The 21698-nt window shown below is 37.7% G+C and overlaps 3 protein-coding genes across 12 annotated transcripts; 2 read left to right on the top strand and 1 right to left on the bottom strand.

Annotated features, from left to right (window-relative positions):
• Positions 1-4962: 4962 nt before the first annotated feature.
• LOC120003101 lies at positions 4963-8695 on the bottom strand. 6 transcript variants are annotated; one of them, XR_005469261.1, is made up of 5 exons: positions 8501-8695; positions 7991-8175; positions 7816-7889; positions 7160-7733; positions 6296-7004 (listed from the first exon to the last, which is right to left on the bottom strand). XR_005469261.1 is itself a non-coding variant. In XM_038852011.1 (2 exons), exon 2 carries the CDS (start codon positions 5811-5813, stop codon positions 5271-5273), a length of 543 nt encoding a protein of 180 aa, XP_038707939.1. In that variant the 5' UTR covers positions 5814-7733; positions 7816-7993; the 3' UTR covers positions 4963-5270. The 6 variants fall into 6 exon arrangements, 1 of the variants encoding a protein (XP_038707939.1); XR_005469259.1 differs by having other exon boundaries at positions 6296-7733; positions 8501-8642; XR_005469260.1 differs by having other exon boundaries at positions 6296-7733; positions 8058-8175; positions 8501-8642.
• A 142-nt stretch (positions 8696-8837) lies between these two features.
• Positions 8838-12273, top strand: LOC120003100 (F-box/LRR-repeat protein At1g67190-like). 2 transcript variants are annotated; one of them, XR_005469258.1, is made up of 3 exons: positions 8838-9067; positions 9570-11047; positions 11817-12273. XR_005469258.1 is itself a non-coding variant. In XM_038852010.1 (2 exons), the coding sequence occupies exon 2, from the start codon at positions 9714-9716 to the stop codon at positions 10974-10976; it is 1263 nt and encodes a 420-aa protein (XP_038707938.1). In that variant the 5' UTR covers positions 8838-9067; positions 9570-9713; the 3' UTR covers positions 10977-11221. The 2 variants fall into 2 exon arrangements, 1 of the variants encoding a protein (XP_038707938.1); XM_038852010.1 differs by lacking the exon at positions 11817-12273 and having other exon boundaries at positions 9570-11221.
• Positions 12274-14598: 2325 nt separating this feature from the next.
• On the top strand, positions 14599-20635 carry LOC120001625 (transcription factor TGA9-like). 4 transcript variants are annotated; one of them, XM_038850020.1, is made up of 13 exons: positions 14599-15253; positions 15374-15514; positions 15677-15762; positions 16100-16179; positions 16300-16566; positions 17256-17297; positions 17444-17503; positions 17588-17665; positions 17747-17792; positions 18195-18466; positions 18551-18772; positions 19973-20115; positions 20288-20635. In XM_038850020.1, exons 2-13 carry the CDS (start codon positions 15405-15407, stop codon positions 20373-20375), a joined length of 1494 nt encoding a protein of 497 aa, XP_038705948.1. In that variant the 5' UTR covers positions 14599-15253; positions 15374-15404; the 3' UTR covers positions 20376-20635. The 4 variants fall into 4 exon arrangements, with proteins under 4 accessions (XP_038705948.1, XP_038705947.1, XP_038705949.1 ...); XM_038850019.1 differs by having other exon boundaries at positions 16100-16182; XM_038850021.1 differs by lacking the exons at positions 14599-15253; positions 15374-15514; positions 15677-15762 and adding an exon at positions 15856-16017 and having other exon boundaries at positions 16100-16182.
• Positions 20636-21698: the final 1063 nt, after the last annotated feature.

Here is a 21698-nt window from a genome sequence, read left to right as displayed (position 1 = left end):
GATTTTCTGGTGCTTGATATGGAGGGTGAACCTAATCCGACAAGAGATGTACCACTCATTCTAGGCCGTGGTTTCATGGCTACCACAAAGACCATTATAGATGTGGAAAAGGGCATGCTCACAATGACAGTCTTTGACAAGACCATTGAGTTCAAAATCTTTAAGGCTATCAAGAGTCCGGATGTCATTAGAGAATGCCTTCATGTTGATATGGTAGGCAATGAGAGAGTGAATTTATTGACAAAAACAGCTTCAAGTGATGAGGTTGTGGAATATGTGGTTGGTGATAGCATTGAAAGCAAAAGGACTCCATCATCGCCAATATCCAACGAGCTCTTGGCTACTTCCCTTGTTACTAGCAAGCTATCTCCAACTTTGAAAGGCGTGCGGACAAGAGCAAGGAAGTTGAAAAAGGCACGGTCCAAAACAATGTTGAGAGGTAAAACAAGTGCTCCTTTTGAGACATTGAAATTGTCTATCCATGGTACTTTCACAATAACGAATTCTAAGATAGAAAAAGGGTGGAAATTTGTGGCTCGCCAACTTGAATTCTGTGGGCCAAATGTTTCGGGGATTCTGAATGGAAAGTATCCTATGCACCATCCTCCTTGATTTGTTTCCCAAGAATTGTTGTGAAGGTGTTGAGGCTTGTGGTGATTTCTCCAAATCAGGTTGTCTCTCTCCTTTTCTAAAACAAGTGTTGTGTTTAAGCTTTCTCCCTCCCTTTATTTATTTGCATTGACGACCATGCATGTTCTTAACGTTTGGGGTGAGAGTTTGCTTAAATTGTTAAGTGTTGATGCATACTTGGTTGATTTTGTATGTACAACTACGTCTGGCTGAAGACATTAAACTTAGCGCTACTTGGGAGGCAACCCAATGAAGAAAGTTTAAATTTCTGGGCATTATGTTTATAGCCAGACCATGCCTAGGCGCACCTTATACACGCCTAGGCGTGTGGGTATAAAAAAAAAAAAAAAAAAAAAAAGGGGTTCATATGCTAGAAAGGGTTCATGAAAACATTGAAGAATTGTGGCCAGGCCAGCACCCCAATCCACTCGATGCATGACTCCAACCCCAGGTTCTATTGTTTCAACTTGTCCTCTTTTTAGTGCATTATTACATTGTTATGTTTTGCATTGAGGACAATGCATTCTTTAAAGTGTGGGGTGGTGGACTGCATATGGATTATCTTGTGCAAAATTTCACATGATTTTTGTAGTAGCTGAATTTAAAAAAAAAAAAAAAAAAATTTTCAGTGCTTGAATCTTGCATATTTATGGGAATTTTCTGTTGAATTGAGTGCTATATTGAAATGCAGCTAATCTTGGTTTGTGGAACCCATCATATCCTTCTATATGCTTGACGTCTACTCTATTGCACAATCACTGTAATTCACCTGCACGAGAATGTGTGCTTGTGGGGTATGACTTGGGTGAATAGATGTTGGATGTGGACTTTCTCTAAGATGATCTAGAACACCGTGTTAGTTATATTATTGGCACTAGTTAATTACATGCATGTTAAAAAAAAAAAAAAAAAAAAATTTGATGATGATTAAAAGCATGTTCCGCTCTTGTGATCTTGCTGAGTAACCGGGGCTCTTGTCTAACCAACTCGAGTTTCGCGTAAAAAGGTAAGACAATCTTGATGAACATACTAGGCTAGCTTAACTTCGAAGCCTTTTCAACTCGAGTGATTGATCCGAGGTGTGCTTTATCACATAATGCCCTAAACCAACTGGTTGGGAGTCATTGGTTGAGAACTCGTTACATGGGTTGACTAGAAAGCTTAAAGGAGTGAGCATTGCACGGGCCTAGTAAGATGAAAATAAAAAAATAAAAAAAAAAGAGAAGAAGAAGAAGAAGAGAAGCATGTATATAAATAAAAGTGCATTGATATTACTACTTGACTGTTCTTGGAATTCTTGGAATGTGACTATGTTTGGCGCCTATGAACTCTTGGAAGCCAAATAATTATACATTTCTTCTTTGCACACACTTAATGTAGACGAAGTGATTGAGTAGATGGATAATCTTCATTGAGTATATGTTTGGATGAAGTGTGGGGTTTCCACATCTTTTTGATTGCATGGCATTGATGTATATTGTTTCGATTCTAGTGATTTCCCTCCCATATGTTTGATTTGAGTTATCTTGAAACGTTTGTGGGTGTCGTTCTTGTAAGCCCTCAGGAGACAAAACTTCTCCACTAGGGACACCTAGGGGTTTAACGGCTTGTTGCATATGCTAAATGCAATCGCGATTCCTGCGTTAGTGAGTTAGGATGTTAGTTGGTAGATGTACTTTGTTTAGTTTTACTTGAGGACAAGTAAGGTTTAAGTGTGGGGTGTTTGATAGGTATGATAATACCTATTGTTTTTGGTAGAAATATCCCCCTCTTAAGCTTTCTTTTGATAAATAATGAGTGTATTTATGTGTTGATTTGTATTTTGATAGGTTGATTGCGGTTTGGATGAAAAGCGACGGAAAAAGGGCTGAATTGAAGAAAATGTCCACCGACCTTCGTGTGTTCAAATAGTCATAACTTTCTGTCACATTATTGGAATTGAGCGCAACAAAAGGCATTGGAAACTAGACATCTCAAGCTTTCCGTAGAACCTAAAATCATGCAAATCGGAGGTCATATGGAGAAGTTATGGTCATTTGAATAATATGCCTAGGGGTAACGCGCCTAGGCGTGGCGCGCCTAGGCGCACAAATTGTGCACGCCCAGGATCACTCCTGCACGCCCAGTCCAGAGAGTTGGACTTGAATTTTAAGTTGTGCACGCCTAGGATTGCGCCTAGGCGTGCGCCTAGGCGTGAAAACAACGCGCCTAGGCATGAAAAGCAATTTTCTGGGGTGTTTTAAGTCGCGATTTGTCCGAGCTGCGGGGGATTTTGAGACCTAAAACAGATTTCTGGAGAGCGAAAACAGAGGGGGAAGGTGATTCTTGGAGCTAGGAGGAGAGATTCTTCAACTCCACTTGGATCTACTCAACTCATTGGGTTTATTCATGCCTTTCTCATCTATTCTCTTGTGTTTTTCTCTCATTATGTGTAACTAAACCTCTTGTGCCAAGGCTAGGATGAAGCCTTGGGTTTGATGACTTTGTTTATGACTTGATTTACATACATATGAGTTGATTTGGGTATAAATCTTGTGTTTCTATGTTTGATTGCAATTTCTTCATGCTTGTGGTGTTTGGCCAACACTTTAGGTTTTTGGATGAAATTGTTTGGAGAATTTGCTTAGACAATAATATGTCAAGTAGATTATGCTTCTTGAAACACTTGATTATGAACGTGTCTCCCTTTAATTAGGTGACAATTTGTATGAATCCTAATCTCCATAGAACTTCATGAATTCCTATGCATGTTTAGACCAATAAGATGGCTAGAATGTATTTAGGAATATCCGACCTAGACCAATAAGATGGCTAGTAATCGATTTTAGGGAGATTTGGCTTAGGTGCGCTAAAACCGACTTAGGTACGGATTCGTTATGCCCGAATTAGCAAATGTGTGTGTGAATTTGTGTCATCGCAAGTTATTTCCCAAAGGGGATTCCAAAGCCTTGGTGTTCATCTCATTTGCATTAGTTGCATCCCTATTCTAAGAAAATACCAAAAATACTTTGCTCTTTACTTGTTTTAGTTTAATTACCAAACCAAACAATCTTGAGTTGAACTTTACTTTTGATTGCATTGTCCATATATACACACAAATATACATTTGGATTAAACATAACACCGTCCCTGTGGATTCGACCCTTGCTTATCATTGTGCTGTAGTCGCCGACTAGTACACTTGCTAGTAAGGTTAATTTAGACCCAACAGTACGCTTAGTAAATTGTGGGATGCAAATAGTCCTACACCACAAGAATAAACTATACCAATTAGAAAAATGAGAACAAGAGGAAAAAGTAATACTCATGGAGCTTTGCAAAGCTACTGTGCTCTCTTTCAGCTATCTCCTCCATCTCTTCTATCAACCTCATCTCCAAGCTTGACGATCTTTCTCTACTAATATTAACTGCAATTGAAGCTGGGACCTCCTCTATCCAATCCGTGAGAAAAGATAGTAATCTTTTGATTTCCAGCACTACAGATCTCCATATTAATGTTAAAGGCACATCACCTCTCCCTGAATCGCATTCACAATTATAGATGAATCACCTTCGAGCATTATTCTTCTAAAACCCAAATCTCCAGCTAATTGAACGGCAAGGAGAGCCGCCATTGCTTCTGCATGACAGTGTTGAATCCAAAGTCACTTTCCTTACTAAAGTATTTGAAGCAAAAACCTCACCTCTTTCATCCCTAATGATAACTCCAAAGCCGTCAGTTTGATTGTTCCGAGAATCCATCGCTGCATCCCAGTTTGCTTTCACATAATGATCTAGAGGGCCTCTCCAAATATTACCATCATCAACAGTTGTGGAAATGGCTATGTTTTGAGATCGGGGGAGTACTTGAATTGCATGATAATTAGCAGTCATCAACAAAGGTTAACATGAGTGGTAAGAGGCTCTGGTACCTTAAGCAAAGTCTTGGATTCGAGTCCTTGTGGATGCAAAAAACTTTTTTGGGATAGTTCTCCGCCTTTGGCACCCGATCGTACCTCGAAGGATTAGTCATGGACTTGTCTAGGGATACCTTGGGAAACCAAAAAAAAAAAAAAATATATATATATATATATATAAGTAGTAGCTCATGCCTCATAGTAGGATCCTTGGGAAATCAAAAAATATATATATAATATATATAAGTAGTAGCTCATAGTAACTACAAATGTTTTGTTCATCACTATTAGGTGTAAATCAAAGTCTTACATCCACTATATGAGGACAAAAAAATTATGAGTTATAAGCGTGGATAATGTATTCATTGGTCTAAGGTCTTTTGGGCAGTAATCCAAGAATAAATCCGTGTGAGCCTAGGTAAAAAAACAAAAAATATCATATCAATATTGATATATGTGGAGTCTAATATCCCAACAATTGTTATTTAACAATCAACAATGTCATTAAAACAACGAGGTGCAAATAATATTTATCTAAAAGCAATCTCACGCAATTATTGATACTACTACGTACTTAGATAGATTATACATACAATAACTATTCAACACCTACTCTCAATGTATTTTTAAAAGGGTTAATAGAGTGTACTTAACAAACACGTGATACAAATAATGTTCATCTAAAAGCAATCTCACGCAATTATTGATACAACTACGTAGATGGATTATACATACAATAACTATTCAACACCTACTCTCTATCCTCAATCGTTGAGAAGGCGATCTACGTCCCTCCCTCACAAGCGATGCACGAGCTGACACGACTCCTTTAGGGGCTAACAAGGCATCAAATGAAGAGCAATCCATCCAATCCTTAAGCAGATCCTCCTTCTCCCATCTTTCCGGTATCGTAACCCGACCCGCTACGTCCTCTCGGTGCCTCTTCAGCCTCTCTCTTGGAGCGACATTAGCTGAGCCATCTAAATTAAACTCCTCATTACGTCCCAACTGACATTCACTAGCCTTGGGTGATAATTTAACGGCTTCGATCCCTTGCTCAATACTAGGCATGTTTGGTTCGCGAGAAAATGCAGGAAAATTCCTGGTATTGAACTTCATAGGATTACTGCGAGACTTAACAGAGTTAGCTTCTCCTTGTATCATGTTTTTTGGTGTGGAAGGAGAGTTGGGTAAGCGAGAGACTATATAGAACAAGAGTGGAAAGTTAAGAACACACGTCGCAAAGTGCTTTGTGTTTGTATGGTATGTGATATCTCTACGTCTCATCAATTTTCACACACTAGGTTTTGTGGACGAAACAGCCGGACAGGACAATGAAGTATGTGTCATCCTTTTTTTCCAAGTGGGCTTTGACTCATGGCACATTGGGCTTTTGTTATGTTGACTTGATGACGTGGACTAAGGAAGCACACTGATATTGATCTCTGGTGACGCCAGGATGTGGACACGTGTTAAAATGTGTAACAGAACTTGAGATATTTCTTCTTGGGGATCTCAATTATGTGGTCCTCAGACCACGAGCCTTTTGTGCTTTGTGCAGTACCAAGCGGGCCGAAGCCCAAAATAATGGGCTGGTGGATCGCATGCACTGGCTAGCCAGATGGCCCAAGAATCAGTCTTTAGTCTTTACCCAGTGTTTTGAAAATCGGACGAGCCGGTTCCTGATCTGGTCTGGTTTATATGTTGCAATAACCGGCCGGTCCATTTAAATGTACAAAAACATATTTCAATTATTTGCACACGTGTGCTCACCGGTGATGATAAATTTTGTTTATAATATGAAAAGAATGGTGATATTACATTAAAAAAAATGGAAATTAATCAATCATTGGAAGAGTTGTACAAACACTTCGTTCAATAAAGTTTCAATCATTAGGATCGCAAAGAAGAATAACTCTTGATGATGAGGCCATAGAAGATGAACTCTCTGAGTCCTACAAGCGAGAGAGGTAGGAATTGACAGGGAAGTGAGAAACTACGATGGGAGCTCCTGTTGATGATTCCAATTTCTTTGTGGGTTTCTCTGAATCCTTCACTTTCTTGCCAGAGACTGCAAGATCATCCGAGACACGTGAAGAATCTGAAGGCAGAAAGCAACTAAGAATGGCTGAAAACAGACTCATTTCCAAATATAGCTTTTGCTTAGTAAAACTGGTGTGGAGATGTCAATTGAATAATAGGGCAATGAATAACTGCGTGAGCTTGCTCTGTGGGTATGTATGTATCCATGGCTTGATCTCAGAATATATAGAGAAGATGAGACCTGTGATCGGCTTGTAGAGCAAGGAAAAGAATCAGGACTTTCCTGCCTTCCTGGTGGGTTTCTTCTGGCTGCTTTCACTGCACAAGTGCTTGGTCAAAAGTCATATTTGTTACACCATTTTGACTCTTTCTGTTTGTGCTCACCTGGGAAGAAAGTCGATGGCAGTTTCATTTTTCATATCTACTTCTCATAACCTGTTGCTTTCAAGAAGTTTCAAAGTTAGTGAGTAAAGAATATGTCAATTACTTTGAAACTTTTTTGTTTAGAAAAGTCCTCAGTCAAACTAAAAATGGTTTGTGTTTTAGGGATTATACACGAACTAAATCTAAAAGGAGAAGATGATAAATACCTTTGCTTCGCTTTCATCGTGGCGCTCGAATCCAGTAGCAAACAGGGTTATGCTGATCTAGAATGGAAAATAAAAACAATCAAAGGAATTATATCAATATCAAGGTACTACAGAAAGCTAAGGAAGTAGATCTCTTTTTGCATAAGGTTAAAAAAAATCCTTGTGCTTTTGACAACCATGTCATCGACAATGGTCAGCAGCTCTTGAATGTTTCACCAGAGATTCGACATCTATGAATGCCTCAGCTAACAAATACATGCTATCTAGACACAGATCAACAGTCAGAATACTATTACAAATTTACAATTGAGGTATGTGAGATTTTATCCGTTAAGCAATGTAAGAATAATCAAGTCGAGTTCTTTAGAATTGGGAGAGAGATCATAGTACATCTGGAAGTAAAAATCCTTGGAGACACCTTCCCTGAACTTTGCAACTTCATGCCCCTGAAGTTTCTTCTCGCAGAGGGTTTCATCGGTTTTGTCCTTCCAAAACTGTAACTCATATAAAGCATTGGCCAAACAATCTCCATTCAGGACTTCCCCCAGTGATTCTTTCTTCTGGATTACAGGATCTGCAAGGCATAACAGGCAGTTACTCACAGTTTGCTTGAATATTGCAATAGATGAAGGAAATGTTTTAGCATAACAACTAACAAGGATTCAATACTGGACGTTGTCTCTAGAGTCTAGAAAGCATTGTCCTAAGTTCAGCAGAGTTTTAAACTTCGCTGTAAACATTGACCAGCCAAAAAAACTCAATCAGAATGATAGCTTAAACAGAAACACATGCAAAAATTCAAAAAGAAATTTTCAAAGGCGACTGACTCACAAACTAGAAGCTTTCAACTCCCAACATTGTTTACTCAATGGACAGCTAGCAAACAACAAATAATTACCATCCTTCCCAACAAAATCTCAATTAATTTTCTTCCTGCCGTCAAAAAGGTGGTAATAAACCTCAAAGGCTAACATGCTGGACTGCAGAATGGGAAGTCATAGAATTTTTAGGTCTCGCTGCAAGAGAAATAACAATACCAAAAGAAAATAAAAATCAAGACTTGAAAGTAAATCAAGGTTACCCACAGAAAAAGAACATGATACATCGCAAACAAACCAAATTTAACCTTCAACTGCTAATTGGTGAAGTATTTCATTCATAAAAGACGCACCCACTAACAAACATTTTATTGACCAATTGGAGAATACAAGCGTCATGAAGAACTCAAAGCCCTATAATCAAGAAACCGAAAGTCGAGAAAGAAAACCCTTCACAGAAATCACATTTGATCGCAAAGTAGAAGGTGCTGAGGTTTCATCTGGAGATGAAACGATGCTTTACCTGGGATTGTGGAAGGGCACTACTTTATTGGTAAATAAGGGTACAGTATCTCCCGCATTGTAGAGGTGGTTGTTCGGGGACGACGTAGCAGATCCGAGCAAGAGTACAGAGGATATATGAAGAAACCTAGACGAAGGAAGCCTAATGCGCGCCGTTTTAATACCCAGTTTACTTTAATGCCGACTAAAATACCGAACATTTGACACTCAATTATCGAAATTGTGAAGGAAAATAAAGTTTTCGAAATAATTAATGAGGATATTCACGGTAATGGCTCGGTCTTTATCTTGCTTGCCCAACAAAAAAGACAAAAGAAAAGTTACCCAACAGAGATGGGTGGGTATTTTATGCCCAGTACCCGTATGTATATTCAAATGGTGGATTTGGGATGGATGATGTGACCCACTTTCATTCTCCAACTCAGATCATCGTCGCTTCTCTGTAAACGTCTATTCGTCGTTACAATATCTCCAAGGGTGGCGGATCTTCACTTAACTCGCTCTTCCGTCTCCGTCTTGTGTTTGCTCAAGGGGGAGCTTTGACAATTCCATGTCTTTTTTATATTTGGTAAGATCCTTGCGATATTCTGATCATTCCTTTTGACAATCACTGCGATTCTCCTTTCTCGCGCTGCTTTTCCTCTTTGTGCAGGTTGGCTTGCAATTAAATATCGTGCTTAAAGGGTCTTTCCAACGCCCCTTAACATAAAATTGTGACCCAATGATCCGTTTTGGATTTGATGGGGTTTGCAGATTGATTTTGGATTGAGATCTTGCTCGTGTATTGGCATTTTGAATCCTCTCTCCAATGCAACGACCTTTTTTTTCTTTTCTTTTGTAATTTTGATTGATTTTGATAGATTGTGAATGAACTTGGTAGCATTTGGAATATGAATCTTATGTACAAACAGCAGCCTCGTACTTTGTCATAATTTTATGCTTAAGGATCCTTTGGTCATTTGCTCATTTCGTTTGAAGATCTGGTTAAATTTTTGTTTGGCAATCGGTTGCTTTCTTCGTGGGCAGCTCTCATGTTTGTGGATTGAACCAAATTTCTGTCCATATTGCAGGAATTTTTTTATATAATGGCCTCCCGTGTTCATATTGAACTTCGAGGGATTTGGTAACTTGCTCCTCCAAAGCTCAGCATTCTCAATTTTTATGATCTTTTGTGAGAATCCATATAGTGTGTAGTTGAGGCTCGTGCTTCTTGTATGATGGAAAATCTCCCCGTTGAAGTTATTGGTAACATACTGTCTCGGCTTGGAGGTGCCCAAGATATTGTGATAGCCTCTGCAACATGTAGAAAATGGAGAGAAGCTTTCCACCGACACCTTCATACACTTTCTTTTAATTCTAATGATTGGCCAGGTTATCATGATCTCACAACTAGTCGTCTAGAAATATTGATAACTCAAACAATATTCCAAACTACAGGCTTGCAAGGCCTCTTGATTTTGATGGATGATGTTGATGAGTTTTCAGCTTCAACGGTTATCGCATGGCTCATGTACACCAGAGAAACGTTGCGACGATTGATCTATAATGTTCAAACTACTCCAAATGTAAACATTCTCGAAATTTGTGGGAGGCAGAAGCTGGAGATATTGGAGCTGTCACACAATTCAATCACTGGGGTCGAACCTAATTTTCAGCGATTCCCCTGCTTGAAATCCCTCTCTTTGAGTTATGTCAGCATTTCAGCATTGGATTTAAGTCTTTTACTCACTGCATGCCCAAAGGTTGAGATTGTGGAACTCATCAACCCAGAGATTGCAGTGTCTGATGCGCAAGTGACAGTTGAACTGAGCAGTACCACTTTAAAGAGTATTTATGTTGAAGCAATCAGTTTGGACAAGTTCATATTGGAGGCGGACAATATTGAGTGTTTGCATTTGAAGGATTGTACCCTTGAACTTTTTGAGCTTATAGGAAAGGGGACCTTAAAACATTTCAAGATTGATGCAGTTAGTGTCATACATCTTGATGTCGGCGACGCCGTTGATAATCTTGAGGTTGTGGACATTAGCAACTTCACTATTATCTGGCCAAAGTTCTACCAAATGATCTCAAAATCCTCAAAATTAAAGACTCTCCGGCTTTGGGATGTTGTATTTGATGATGAGGATGAGATTGTGGATTTGGAAACAATTGCTGTGTGTTTTCCACGATTGAGCCATCTCTCTTTGAGCGATGACTTGAGAGATGGTGTGCTTCACTATGGTTTGCAAGGCTTTTCCAGCTTGGAGAATGTGACCGTGTTGGAGCTTGGTTGGACTTTGATTAATGATCTTTTCTCAGACTGGGTTGAGGGGCATCTGAAACGTTGCCCCAATCTTAAGAAGTTGGTCATTCATGGAGTTGTTTCTGAGGTGAAGACCCATGAAGAATGCCAAACGTTGGCCAAGTTTACCTCATCTATCGTTCAGCTTATGAGGCGACACATGCAAGTAGATGTGCAATTTGAGTTTGAGTAGAGATTCTGGGAATGCATTGGTTGAAGTGCAAGTTTTATTTCAAAGTAAGAATTGTATAAGCTTGCTGGCAGGTAAATAACTGCTTGCGTAGCTTGATGTTCTTTTTAACTAGTTATGCAAATTATTAATGAAGTCCTGCATTTGGACTGAGATTGTAATTGCATAGCCTTAGGAATGTCCTTTGAGGTTTACCTCATGGTAATTTTTTAAAATTTCAGAATACAAGTTTACTTCTTTTTCCTGGACCTTGAAGTCTCTCTCTCTCTCTACGAAACACACACACACACACACACATGCTGCCTCTATAATTTCTGAATTTCCTTTTGTTTTGCATGTCCGCATATGTCCCATTTGGGCTGTTTTATGTAAGTTTTTAGTGTATCTTGAGTGAGGATTCTCACTGTCATGGCTTGAATGATATAAATTATTTAAGAAATAAATTGTTTTTCAATGTTTGATTGAATTCACCCTGGATGATTCTCTTCCTTATAAAACTTTCTTGAATACAGCTTCGAGGAAAATTTGTTTTGCTAATCTTCCTCGAAATGATGTGGACTCTGAACCACATCATCCATATATTATGCAATTTACAGGTTTTTGAAATGCCATGCATTTGCCGTTTAGTCCTTGCTAATGCTTAGCACTTGTCTCATTCCATGCATGTTTTGATCCTGCAGAAAGTGTCTAGTCTAGTTATGACGTGCTACAGCTTTAGAATTTTATAGGGGTTTCGGGAGTTGAAATGCAAGATTTTGGGTGTGATTATCAGAAGCCTAAATTGTAGTTAAAGAATTGGAGAATGAAGACAATATGTTCTGAATGTGCATTAAGGTCATGCAGGAAATAGATACTGCTGATGAATTTCTGGAAAACAAAGGCGTAGACTCAGGTGGGGGATCTGTGTTTTCCTTCTTATTCGTTATGCCGGGGAGAATATCCAAGCTGGTCATGGCAGGAGGAAACAGAGACAAGTAACAGTGTCCCAGTCATGTGAACTCTGGCTGACTAAAACATTGTGCTGCCTCAATGTCTGCATGATATGATTAATTTGTTGGGTTTTACTTTATCTACTACCACGGAGTCAGTGTCTCATCACCTCGAACCTTTGGAGCACATAACCTTTGTCTCACAGTTGTAAATTGCCAGAAAGTTATTATTATTCATTGGAGCACAAATTTTTTCTTTCTGCTATTGATGGGATAATTGCCTAGGTTGGAAGTTCTTGCAATTGACCAAATGTGTTTCATGCTATGTATTCTATATTCCTCATGATGGGTTTGACAGCTAATTGTAGCATTACAAGTGGTTAACTGCTTTTGTTTTTTCATGACTAAGGTTTTTTCTTAGAAAGACCATCCACCTGCTCTGGAGTGGAAATTACAATGTGGCTGATGACACAATTCTTACCTGCTAAGTACTTTTGTATTGGATAATTGGATGAATCAAGTATCCTGAATCTCCTGACCATGTTGCACCACTGTGTCTTGGTGGTCTGGATTAGATTGTATTAATGTTAGATTGCATTTATGTGTTTTATGAGTTTATTGCAAGATTAGGATGATTTGAGGTCAGATTATAGCATTGTCCAAGGAGATCTTAAAAATCTGCTGCAAACTCCCTTTTACACTTTGCATTACATCGAATTATGCAGTGTCTCCTGCAAACTATGGATAATTTATTTAATCAATTATGATTATCTGTTTAGTTCAACTAGCCACTTGATATCTTGTTTAAGATGGGTTCTCCATTTAGCAATTTTTTTTGCTTTGTTTTTTCTATTATTTAAATTGCAAAAACCTGCCCCTTCCCAGAGTCCCAGGACCAGTTCTTCCTAGTGCTCTGTTCTTTATAAAGTTGACTATTTTGAAGATTTCCAGCATTGGATTTAGATACACAAGTCAAGTCTCTGGAAAAATGTTGCATTATTGTTGCTGCTTTGAACTTCTCATATCGTCAATTTATATACACAGCTCTCTGAATGAAGAAATCTTACATTATCTATCTCTCTCTGTTTTTTTTTTTTTAATTCATGAAAAAGAATAAATCAAACTGTGCTGCTCAAACAATTAAAGAAGGACAACAATTTTGGAAACAACTGATCCCCTAGTCTCTTGCATGGCTGGTCTTTGGAAGTTAACCAACCAATCCTAGCTATAACTACCAATACTGTGATTAAAAAGTTCAAAACTTTCAATGATTATGGAGTCCAGGGCCACTGATAAGTGTTCTAAAATTAGGATTTGTTAGCATCCTATAATTTTCTAACTGGTTTGGATGGTTATAATACATTTGAAGACAACTTTCTATCCATGGAACCTCAGCAAAAGCAAGGACCATTTCTGCACAAATTTGGTCAAGAAGTGATGGAAACAAATATTATAGTGCAAGTTGGTCTGTTATAAACCAGTATATTATATGAACAAGCCATATAAATAAACAACAATATCTTAATTAGAAGGGAAAATACAATTATTTTACACAAGCAATGACTTAATCTAGTTTAACAAAATCTTACAAAGTCATAATTAAGACTTGGAGGATTGATTTGATCCAAGTCAATCTCCTGTAAAGACACGAAAGCAAAGCAAACTATATAGAGAAACTTGAATACAGTAAGATCCATGGCAGGAATCTATATTGTTTCCTGAAATCTTTCATATGGAGAACATGTTGTGAGGCTCATTGGGAACAAAAATGTTTAGACTTAAATACACATTTACCAAATCCATGAGCACTTGTTCTTTTGGAGAAAACCCCCCTTTTTTAGGCCAATCATTGAAATCATGAGAGAATAATTGGTTCCAAGGCATATTATTGTTATACCCATAAAGGGTAGCAGATGAGCACAACATAAAATATATTTGTCAAGGGTCCATCACCCCCAAAAAACACATACATACATACATAGATATATCTGTATCTATATTTGTTCCACAATAATGATGGACAATTGGTCATGGATACAGAAATACAATTATATGTTGTTTAAATGTAGCTCTTACCCTCTCTAACTTTCCATTATGGTACTTTTTAGGTAGGAGTAGGACTACAACTATTGGGACAGTTTTGGGGATTGGCCACATCTACTCAAACAAAAATGATATGGACACTGAAAACAGAGTAACAACACCTAATCTGCAAATTTAAAAACCCTAATCAGGAGCTCAAATACTTGTATTAAAGGCAAAGGGGGAATCTTAATGTGGCATTGCTTGGTTTTAGGTGATGACAGGGAATGGATGTTGACCCATCAACAAAGGGGATAATACCAAACAAATCCATCTCAACACCTTTGATTATAAATGCACAAGTGGGTTTTGCTTGTGGATCATTTCTTTAATGTTTCACACTTTTTCTTGGTCCAAATGGTAAGAGCAAAAGTCTTTTTTTTTAAAAAATGATTAAAATAATTGAAAAAACAGAGTAAAACTCAAGACTTCTTATTGAGGGGGTTTAGAAAGATCATGAAAACACCCCCCGACTCCCAGAGAGGTTTCCTTTTTTGCTCTCTTTTACCAACTTTTATGAAAGAAAAACTTGTCTTATCTCATATTATTCAATTGAAGGCAAAGTTATTGATATATAATTTAATTTTCTTTTATTTGGTTTCTTCTGCAGATCTTGAAGAGCCCCCATCTAAAGAACCAATGAGAAATCACAGGCGGTTAGAGGAGAGAGAGAGTGGAGTAGGAGTCAGTGATTCATTCTAGTGGGTTCCTGCAGAAGACCCCACCCTCTTCCTCTTCTTTTTCTATACAAAATTTTTAGTTTTGTAAAATCCAATTTCTTCTATATTTATTTTAATTTATTGTTTTTTCAAACCCCACAGGCGTGAGACAGGTCTGCAAGGACAAGATTTTGTGTACCGTGAAATGGGGTTGAATATTGAGAATATTTACTACAGGGAGAGAGGAGGGGAGAGGGGGGGAGAGAGAGAGAGAGAGAGAGAGAGAGAGAGTGCATACATAGAAGCAAAACCCATTTAAGAGAACAGACTCATCGATCAGGTTTCTTCACATAGAAGTAGGGATAGAAAGCAAGAGATAGAGACACCATGAAAGATCAAAAAAAAAAAGTTGCAAAGTGAGATGATGAGATTTATCTGAGATGAAGACAGGACCCTCATCTTTGTGGGCTAATTCTTTGAAAAGATAGCTTTGATATCTTGTCCCCCTTTTTTTCTCTCTCTTTTTTTCTCTGTGTTGTCTCAGTTGGGTTTGGCTCCAAATAGTTCTTCCTCTTAAGAATTCAAAATCAAAGCAGAGTAGCAAAGTGAGGTAATACTGATGTATGTATTCTTTATTCAAGTAGCCTTTTGGACTTGCTCTGCTTTTGGCTAGAATACTCTCTGTTTTTCTAACAAAATTCTGCCACATGTTCTGTTTTTGCTTTTACAGAGTTCTTGGATGGTCTAAATAGAGTATTTGCATGGCGAGCCATAGAGTTGCAAATACTGGGTTTTCAGATTCAGGACCATCGAATCACCATCTCCCTTACACAATTCTTCATGGGATTAATTCTGCATCATCAAGTTTCATGTACGGGTATATTAAAGATTACAAATTTTCTTTGAAGTGTTCAAACTTGAGATTGTTTGCATCATGGGTTATTCTTATTTTGCCTCTTTCAGTCAAAATTTGATAGTTCTCTTAATTTGTTGCACCTACTTATGCTGTTCATGGTAATTCTGTTTCTCTCAGCAATCAAGAAGGGTCTACTTTTGATTTTGGAGAGCTAGAGGAGGCAATTGTGCTGCAAGGGATTAGGAATGATGAATCCAAAGCACGTAATGTTCTTTCTCTCTAATATCATTCATCTCTTGTGACGTTTGACAAGAATACCAACTCTTAAAAGCAAAGAAAAAGAGGAGAAAAAAGAGGGGTTTGAATTTGTCTACAGTGGAGTACAGTAAGGGTGTGTTTCCATTTCTAACACAGTAATCATTCTGTGGCAAGAGACTTGAATGGCGTGAGACTACAAACATAGAAACTTGACCTGCTCATCAACATGATTTACTCAACTCCAAAAAGGAGGAGATTAGGTTCCTTCACCTTTTGATCAAAATCTTGGAGTCTTCATTTTGGGTGATTCTCTGAGTTTTGGCTTTTATGATTCTTTTGCAGCTTTATTGACATCAACCAGACCTGCAGCAACTCTGGAGATGTTCCCTTCATGGCCAATCAGATTCCAACAAACCCCAAGAGTAGTAGTTTTTTACCTCTCTTGATTTCTCCTCCTTTGACTAATGTTTTATATAAGAAATTTTGGTTCATTGATGATAACCCAATTGACCATTTTTGGTGGGTGTGGTTAATTTTTCCAGCCGAGTTCGAAATCAGGAGGTGAAAGTACTGATTCAGGATCAGCAGCAAATACACTATCAAGTAAAGCTGATCAAGCCACACGGCTAGAGCCAGAATCTCCTATGAGTAAAAAGGCATCTTCTTCAGATCATTATCAGGCTTTTGATCAGAAGCATCTACAGCTTCAAACCCAGCAGCAACAACAATTGGAGATGGCTGGTGATATCTCTAGAAGTGGACCATCACATCAACAGAATCAATCACCTGCTAAACCATCCCAAGAAAAGGTCTTTATCTACTGTCAATAAATTCATTATCTAGTTCAAGTTTTTAGATATCCCCAAAACCCAGGAAAGTTGGTATCTTTTTTTGTTATTATTACTGTTTTGCTCTCTCTCTCTCTCTCTGTCTCCCTTCTGTGCATCTATTCGATAAAAAGTCACAGATCCCAAAACCCACAGAAAAAATCAAAGAAGGCACAGAGTTCTGATTCCTGAACGATTTTCTGTTCAAAATCTGACATGTAATGAAGAGAGAGAGAGAAGAGAGAGAGAGAGAGAGAGATGTACACTCGATGAAAGGACCAAAGTTAGAATCTGCACAGTAGTTACACACTGTTGGCTTATAATAATGTTGACCCACTTTACTCGATCCCTATAACTCCCATATACCCTCTTTGTTTTTAGGCTTAAACAACAGTGTTGGAATCACAAACCCACGAAAAAAGTTCATGGCTTTTAGTGATGATTTTTGCTACCCAAATCATGTCCATGATCACTTCTTGCCCCCAGAAAATGATTCACCTGAGAATTCAGGATTCATTTCCTCTGGTTTCGTGAGCTCTCTATTTTCCTTCCTTTCTTTGGTTCTTAATTATATAGAATATAAACAGAGGTTATGTTGTCTAGATTTTTAAGAGAATCGAAAAAGAAAGAGAAAAAAGCATGTGATTAAAATAGTTCCTTTGATGTTGCAGAGGAAGGGAGCAGCAGCTTCAGAAAGACAGCTTGATGCCAAGGTATGGTAAAAGATTAATGTTCATAATTTCTTTGAGATTGTCTCATTGAATTTCTCAATCTCCTCTCTTTTTCTTCCAATTAGTATTTTATATATTCTAAAAAACTAGAAAGTCATAGCGAAAAATGATGAGAAAATTGGTTTCAGACATTAAGACGTTTGGCTCAAAACAGAGAAGCTGCAAGGAAGAGCCGCCTGAGAAAAAAGGTGCAGCTCCACTCTCAGAAACAATATAATACATGCATACCTACATGTATTGAAAATGTGAGATGTATTAATCTGTGTGAACAGGCCTATGTGCAGCAGCTAGAATCCAGTCGAATCAGGCTCTCCCAGCTGGAGCAAGACCTTCAAAGAGCCCGTTCTCAGGTTCTTAAATTAACGAACTTTCTTAAATTTCTATAGTTTGTCAATGTATCAATGATAATCCTGGTTTTTGTTGTTTAACAGGGTTTGCTATTGGGGGATTGTGGTGGTAGTTCAAGCATTAGTTCTGGTGAGTTCCCCTGCAAATTGTTAATATGAGTATTCATCAAATCCATATTAGTTAAGTTTTCTGAAAATTTTCTAGGGTATTTCCTGGAATATCTATGCTGTTAATTATTCAGAGCAATCAATTCTTTTAACAGAGATATATGGCCTTTTGAGAAATGATGAAAACCTTTTTCAAATCAACTTTAGGGTCGTTGCTTTCCTAGCTTGTTTATTTTTAATGGAAACTTTTTTCTTCTTTTGAATCGAAGGGATATGATACGAGAGTTGAAATGCATGACCAGATAAGCATATTAAATTCTTTTGTATGATTAACAAATTATTACTTATGATGTATGTATGTTTGGCCTTTTCCATACAAAAAAGGCCAGTCTTTGTAAAATATTATGAATTATTTATTTTGTAGGGGCTGCAATATTTGACATGGAATATGCAAGATGGCTGGAGGAGGACCACCGGTACATGTCGGAGCTTCGAACAGCAATGCAGGCACATTTATCCGATGGTGACCTGAGATTAATGGTGGACGGATATATTTCACATTATGATGAAATCTTTCAGTTGAAAATGGTGGCCGCCAAATCCGACATCTTCCACCTCATCACCGGAATGTGGACTACTCCGGCTGAGCGTTGCTTCCTCTGGATGGGCGGATTCCGGCCGTCCGATCTCATCAAGGTTTGATCTAATCCCCACCACTTTTCATTTCTTAATTACTAACACATTATTAATTTATGTTAGTTATTGATTATGATTAAGCAGATGTTAATATCCCAATTAGACCCATTAACGGAGCAACAAGTGGTGGGGATTTATAGCCTCCAACACTCCTCACAGCAAGCAGAAGAGGCTCTGTCACAAGGCCTTGAACAGCTCCAACAGTCCATGATTGAAACAATCGCCGCCGGTCCCGTCGTCGACGGCATGCAACAGATGGCCCTCGCACTCGGCAAACTTGCCAATCTTGAAGGCTTCGTTCGCCAGGTACGTATACATACACATATACATACATATGCTTCAATTATATGAGTATTAAATGCGTAGGCGGCATTATTATATTCAGATATATCACTCTCTCCTCTTCTTGGGAAATCAAAAAAATTTCTACAGTCAAGAGTCAAGACCACCAACTAGACGTATATCCCATATTCTTCGTTGAATTTCAATGACACGTGTCTCTATTATATGCATTGCGTGACACGTATACTATTGGGTTTTGACTATTCTATCCACTCGGTCAAACTTTTTTTATATATATTTTTTTAAAATTTGAACTTTTGGAATTCATATTTTCGATGAGGATTAGAAAGTTGTTGGGGTGTAAGTTTCTTTGAAGTCAAAATCAGTTTTATTCCGCGTATGTGTCTGCTTGTATTGCGCCGCAATTTCTATCTTACACTTGGATGGTAACCTGTCTCATTATGCTCATTATTACACTTTCTGACATCAGCTTCATCTTTAACATTTATTTCTATTTATTGACCTGTTTTTTCTTTTCGGTCTGAAAATGAAAGAAAAGGGGAAATTATATGCTACGGATATGCCTACACTATGTTCTTTGCGGGTCCCACCCATAGGATGATAATCAGTAGATTATTATCATAATTGACTAATTAATTACTAGCTATCCCCGTAGACCCGAAAAAAGATCATTGTCGTGATTAGGTCAACTTAATTTGAGGCCCACAAAAATAATATGATCTTGTCCACAACATGTTTGCCACCTGTACGGTGGGGATCATGATTATATATCTATGTGTGTATATATATAGATGTAGCTTTTGCTTGGGTGTTAATTAACAAGTGAAGTCAATTTTGATAGGGTTTTTTCATCTAATTATGTTGCCATCGAAGGGGGTAGTTGGAAAGTGATATCCGTTGAAATAGATAATAGGTAGACCTAGCTATCAATCAATGTATATAAGAACAATATATAATTGGAGAAATAAAATGACTTTTGTTGTTATTTTTTGTTTTAATTAGTGTATGATTGGTTTGGTCCAATTGATAAATAGATAAGACAAGAAGTGGCATGAGTCAGTTTCAACCTCTTTGAAATGTTTATTCTCATACATGCATTGCGATGGTTGTGTCTTATAATTTGTATACTATATATACATATACATATATGTCTCTAGCTACTGACTCATTAGAAAATGATTCTGTTGAAATTGTACGTATTAGGCCGATAATTTAAGACAGCAAACCCTCCACCAACTGCGGCGGATATTGACAGTGAAGCAGGCAGCGCGGTGTTTTCTGGTGATCGGAGAATATTATGGAAGGTTAAGAACTCTAAGTTCTCTTTGGACGTCTAGGCCACGAGAGTAAAGATCTCCCTCTCTCTTTGATCACCAGTACTTAATTGATTATTTTATTATTTCCAGATTTTAATATAAAAATGTGGTTGCATGGCATGGCTTTCTAACTAATACACTACCATTACGTACTATCTCACTTGATTTTGTTGTATAAACTATAAACTATATGTATATATAGGTCGATGATGAGTGACGATAATTCGTGCCAAACAACAACAGATTTGCAGATGGTTCGGCCTTCACAGAATCACTTCCCAAGCTTCTGATCTTCACTAGAACCCAAAATGTCCAGACCCAGATCGAGGCCAGGGCTGCTGCTGCAGTAATATTTTATATGGAGATGTGTCTCGGCTACTTAATTAATTTAGAGGATATATATATATATATATAGAACCTTTTTATTATATTCATGTGTTTCTTTCTATTGATATATCTTTAATTATTACTACTATGCCATCTTGTAAATGCAAAAATCATCTGCTACATGAATGATCAATAGATTTTCCCACGCTATTCCAATATCTTTTCTCGAATCTCCTTTAACGGAAGAAATAGAAGCTCGAGAAGGAATACCAAAACCTAGTTCACTCGCTGAGTCTCTTTGCATCCATGGCTGAATGGTTAATTAGAAAATGAGTATCGGTTCTTAATTCTCTCAACCAAGAGAGAGCGACCAAGCAAGAGAGAGAAAAGTTGGTAGTTGATAGCTCTTCTTAATTCATATCAAGGCATATATGTAGATCCTAAAATCTACAATCAACTTGTTATCGTTGATCGAGACCTATGACAACCCTGCAAGATCAAAGGAAGATTGATCGTCAAACTTGAACACCGGTGTGATGTCTGTCGAACAAGCTCAGATGGTCAAGTCAGTCAAGGGTGAGAGATTTTAAGTGAGAGAAGTGAAAGGCTTTTAGAGAGAGAGATACTAGGTAGTTGAGAGAGTAAATAAGGAGGTGTCCTCCTCTATATACAGTGTCCTCCTTTGTTGGGCCGTGCAATATGTGCATAAGTATTTCGGGTCAACGGTTTTTGGTCCATAGTTGCGATTATTATTATATATATATATATATACACACACACACACAGGAGGCTAAAGTGATGGTTGTTTAATGATATATTAATTACGTCATGGCCTTTCAGTAGCAATAGGAGTCATTATCAGCGTGCCTTCTGTTGTAACCCTATTCATTCGATTACTATAATAAAATTTAAGATGCCTTTAATGCAGACGTCCTTTTATATTAGATTTTCTTTAATATAAGCATGTTTTGTCGTTGACTAGCATGATTGCTATAGCTCACCTGATCCCCTCATAAAAGAAATAAGTAGCAAATTAAGGCAAATCAGAGTCATGAACCATACCCACCATTTTCTATATTCATTGCTTCATAATCTTTCCACACAAAAAAACTATTTAACATTATTTGCTAAAAGTTCAACATGTTTGTTTAGCATGGACCAACGTTTCAGCTACGAATTTGGGAGTTTCGTCCCTATAATCTAATACAATTCATATTATATATAATGATTGAAAAAAGTTATTAAAGTGTAGTTTTATTTGACACACCTCTTAAATCAATTATTAG

Source organism: Tripterygium wilfordii, chromosome 7, assembly GCF_013401445.1.
Source record: "Tripterygium wilfordii isolate XIE 37 chromosome 7, ASM1340144v1, whole genome shotgun sequence".
In the NCBI taxonomy this organism is placed as follows: Eukaryota; Viridiplantae; Streptophyta; class Magnoliopsida; order Celastrales; family Celastraceae; genus Tripterygium; species Tripterygium wilfordii.
Note: the sequence above shows the minus strand (reverse complement) of the source record. Positions and strands in the feature narration are given on the sequence as shown.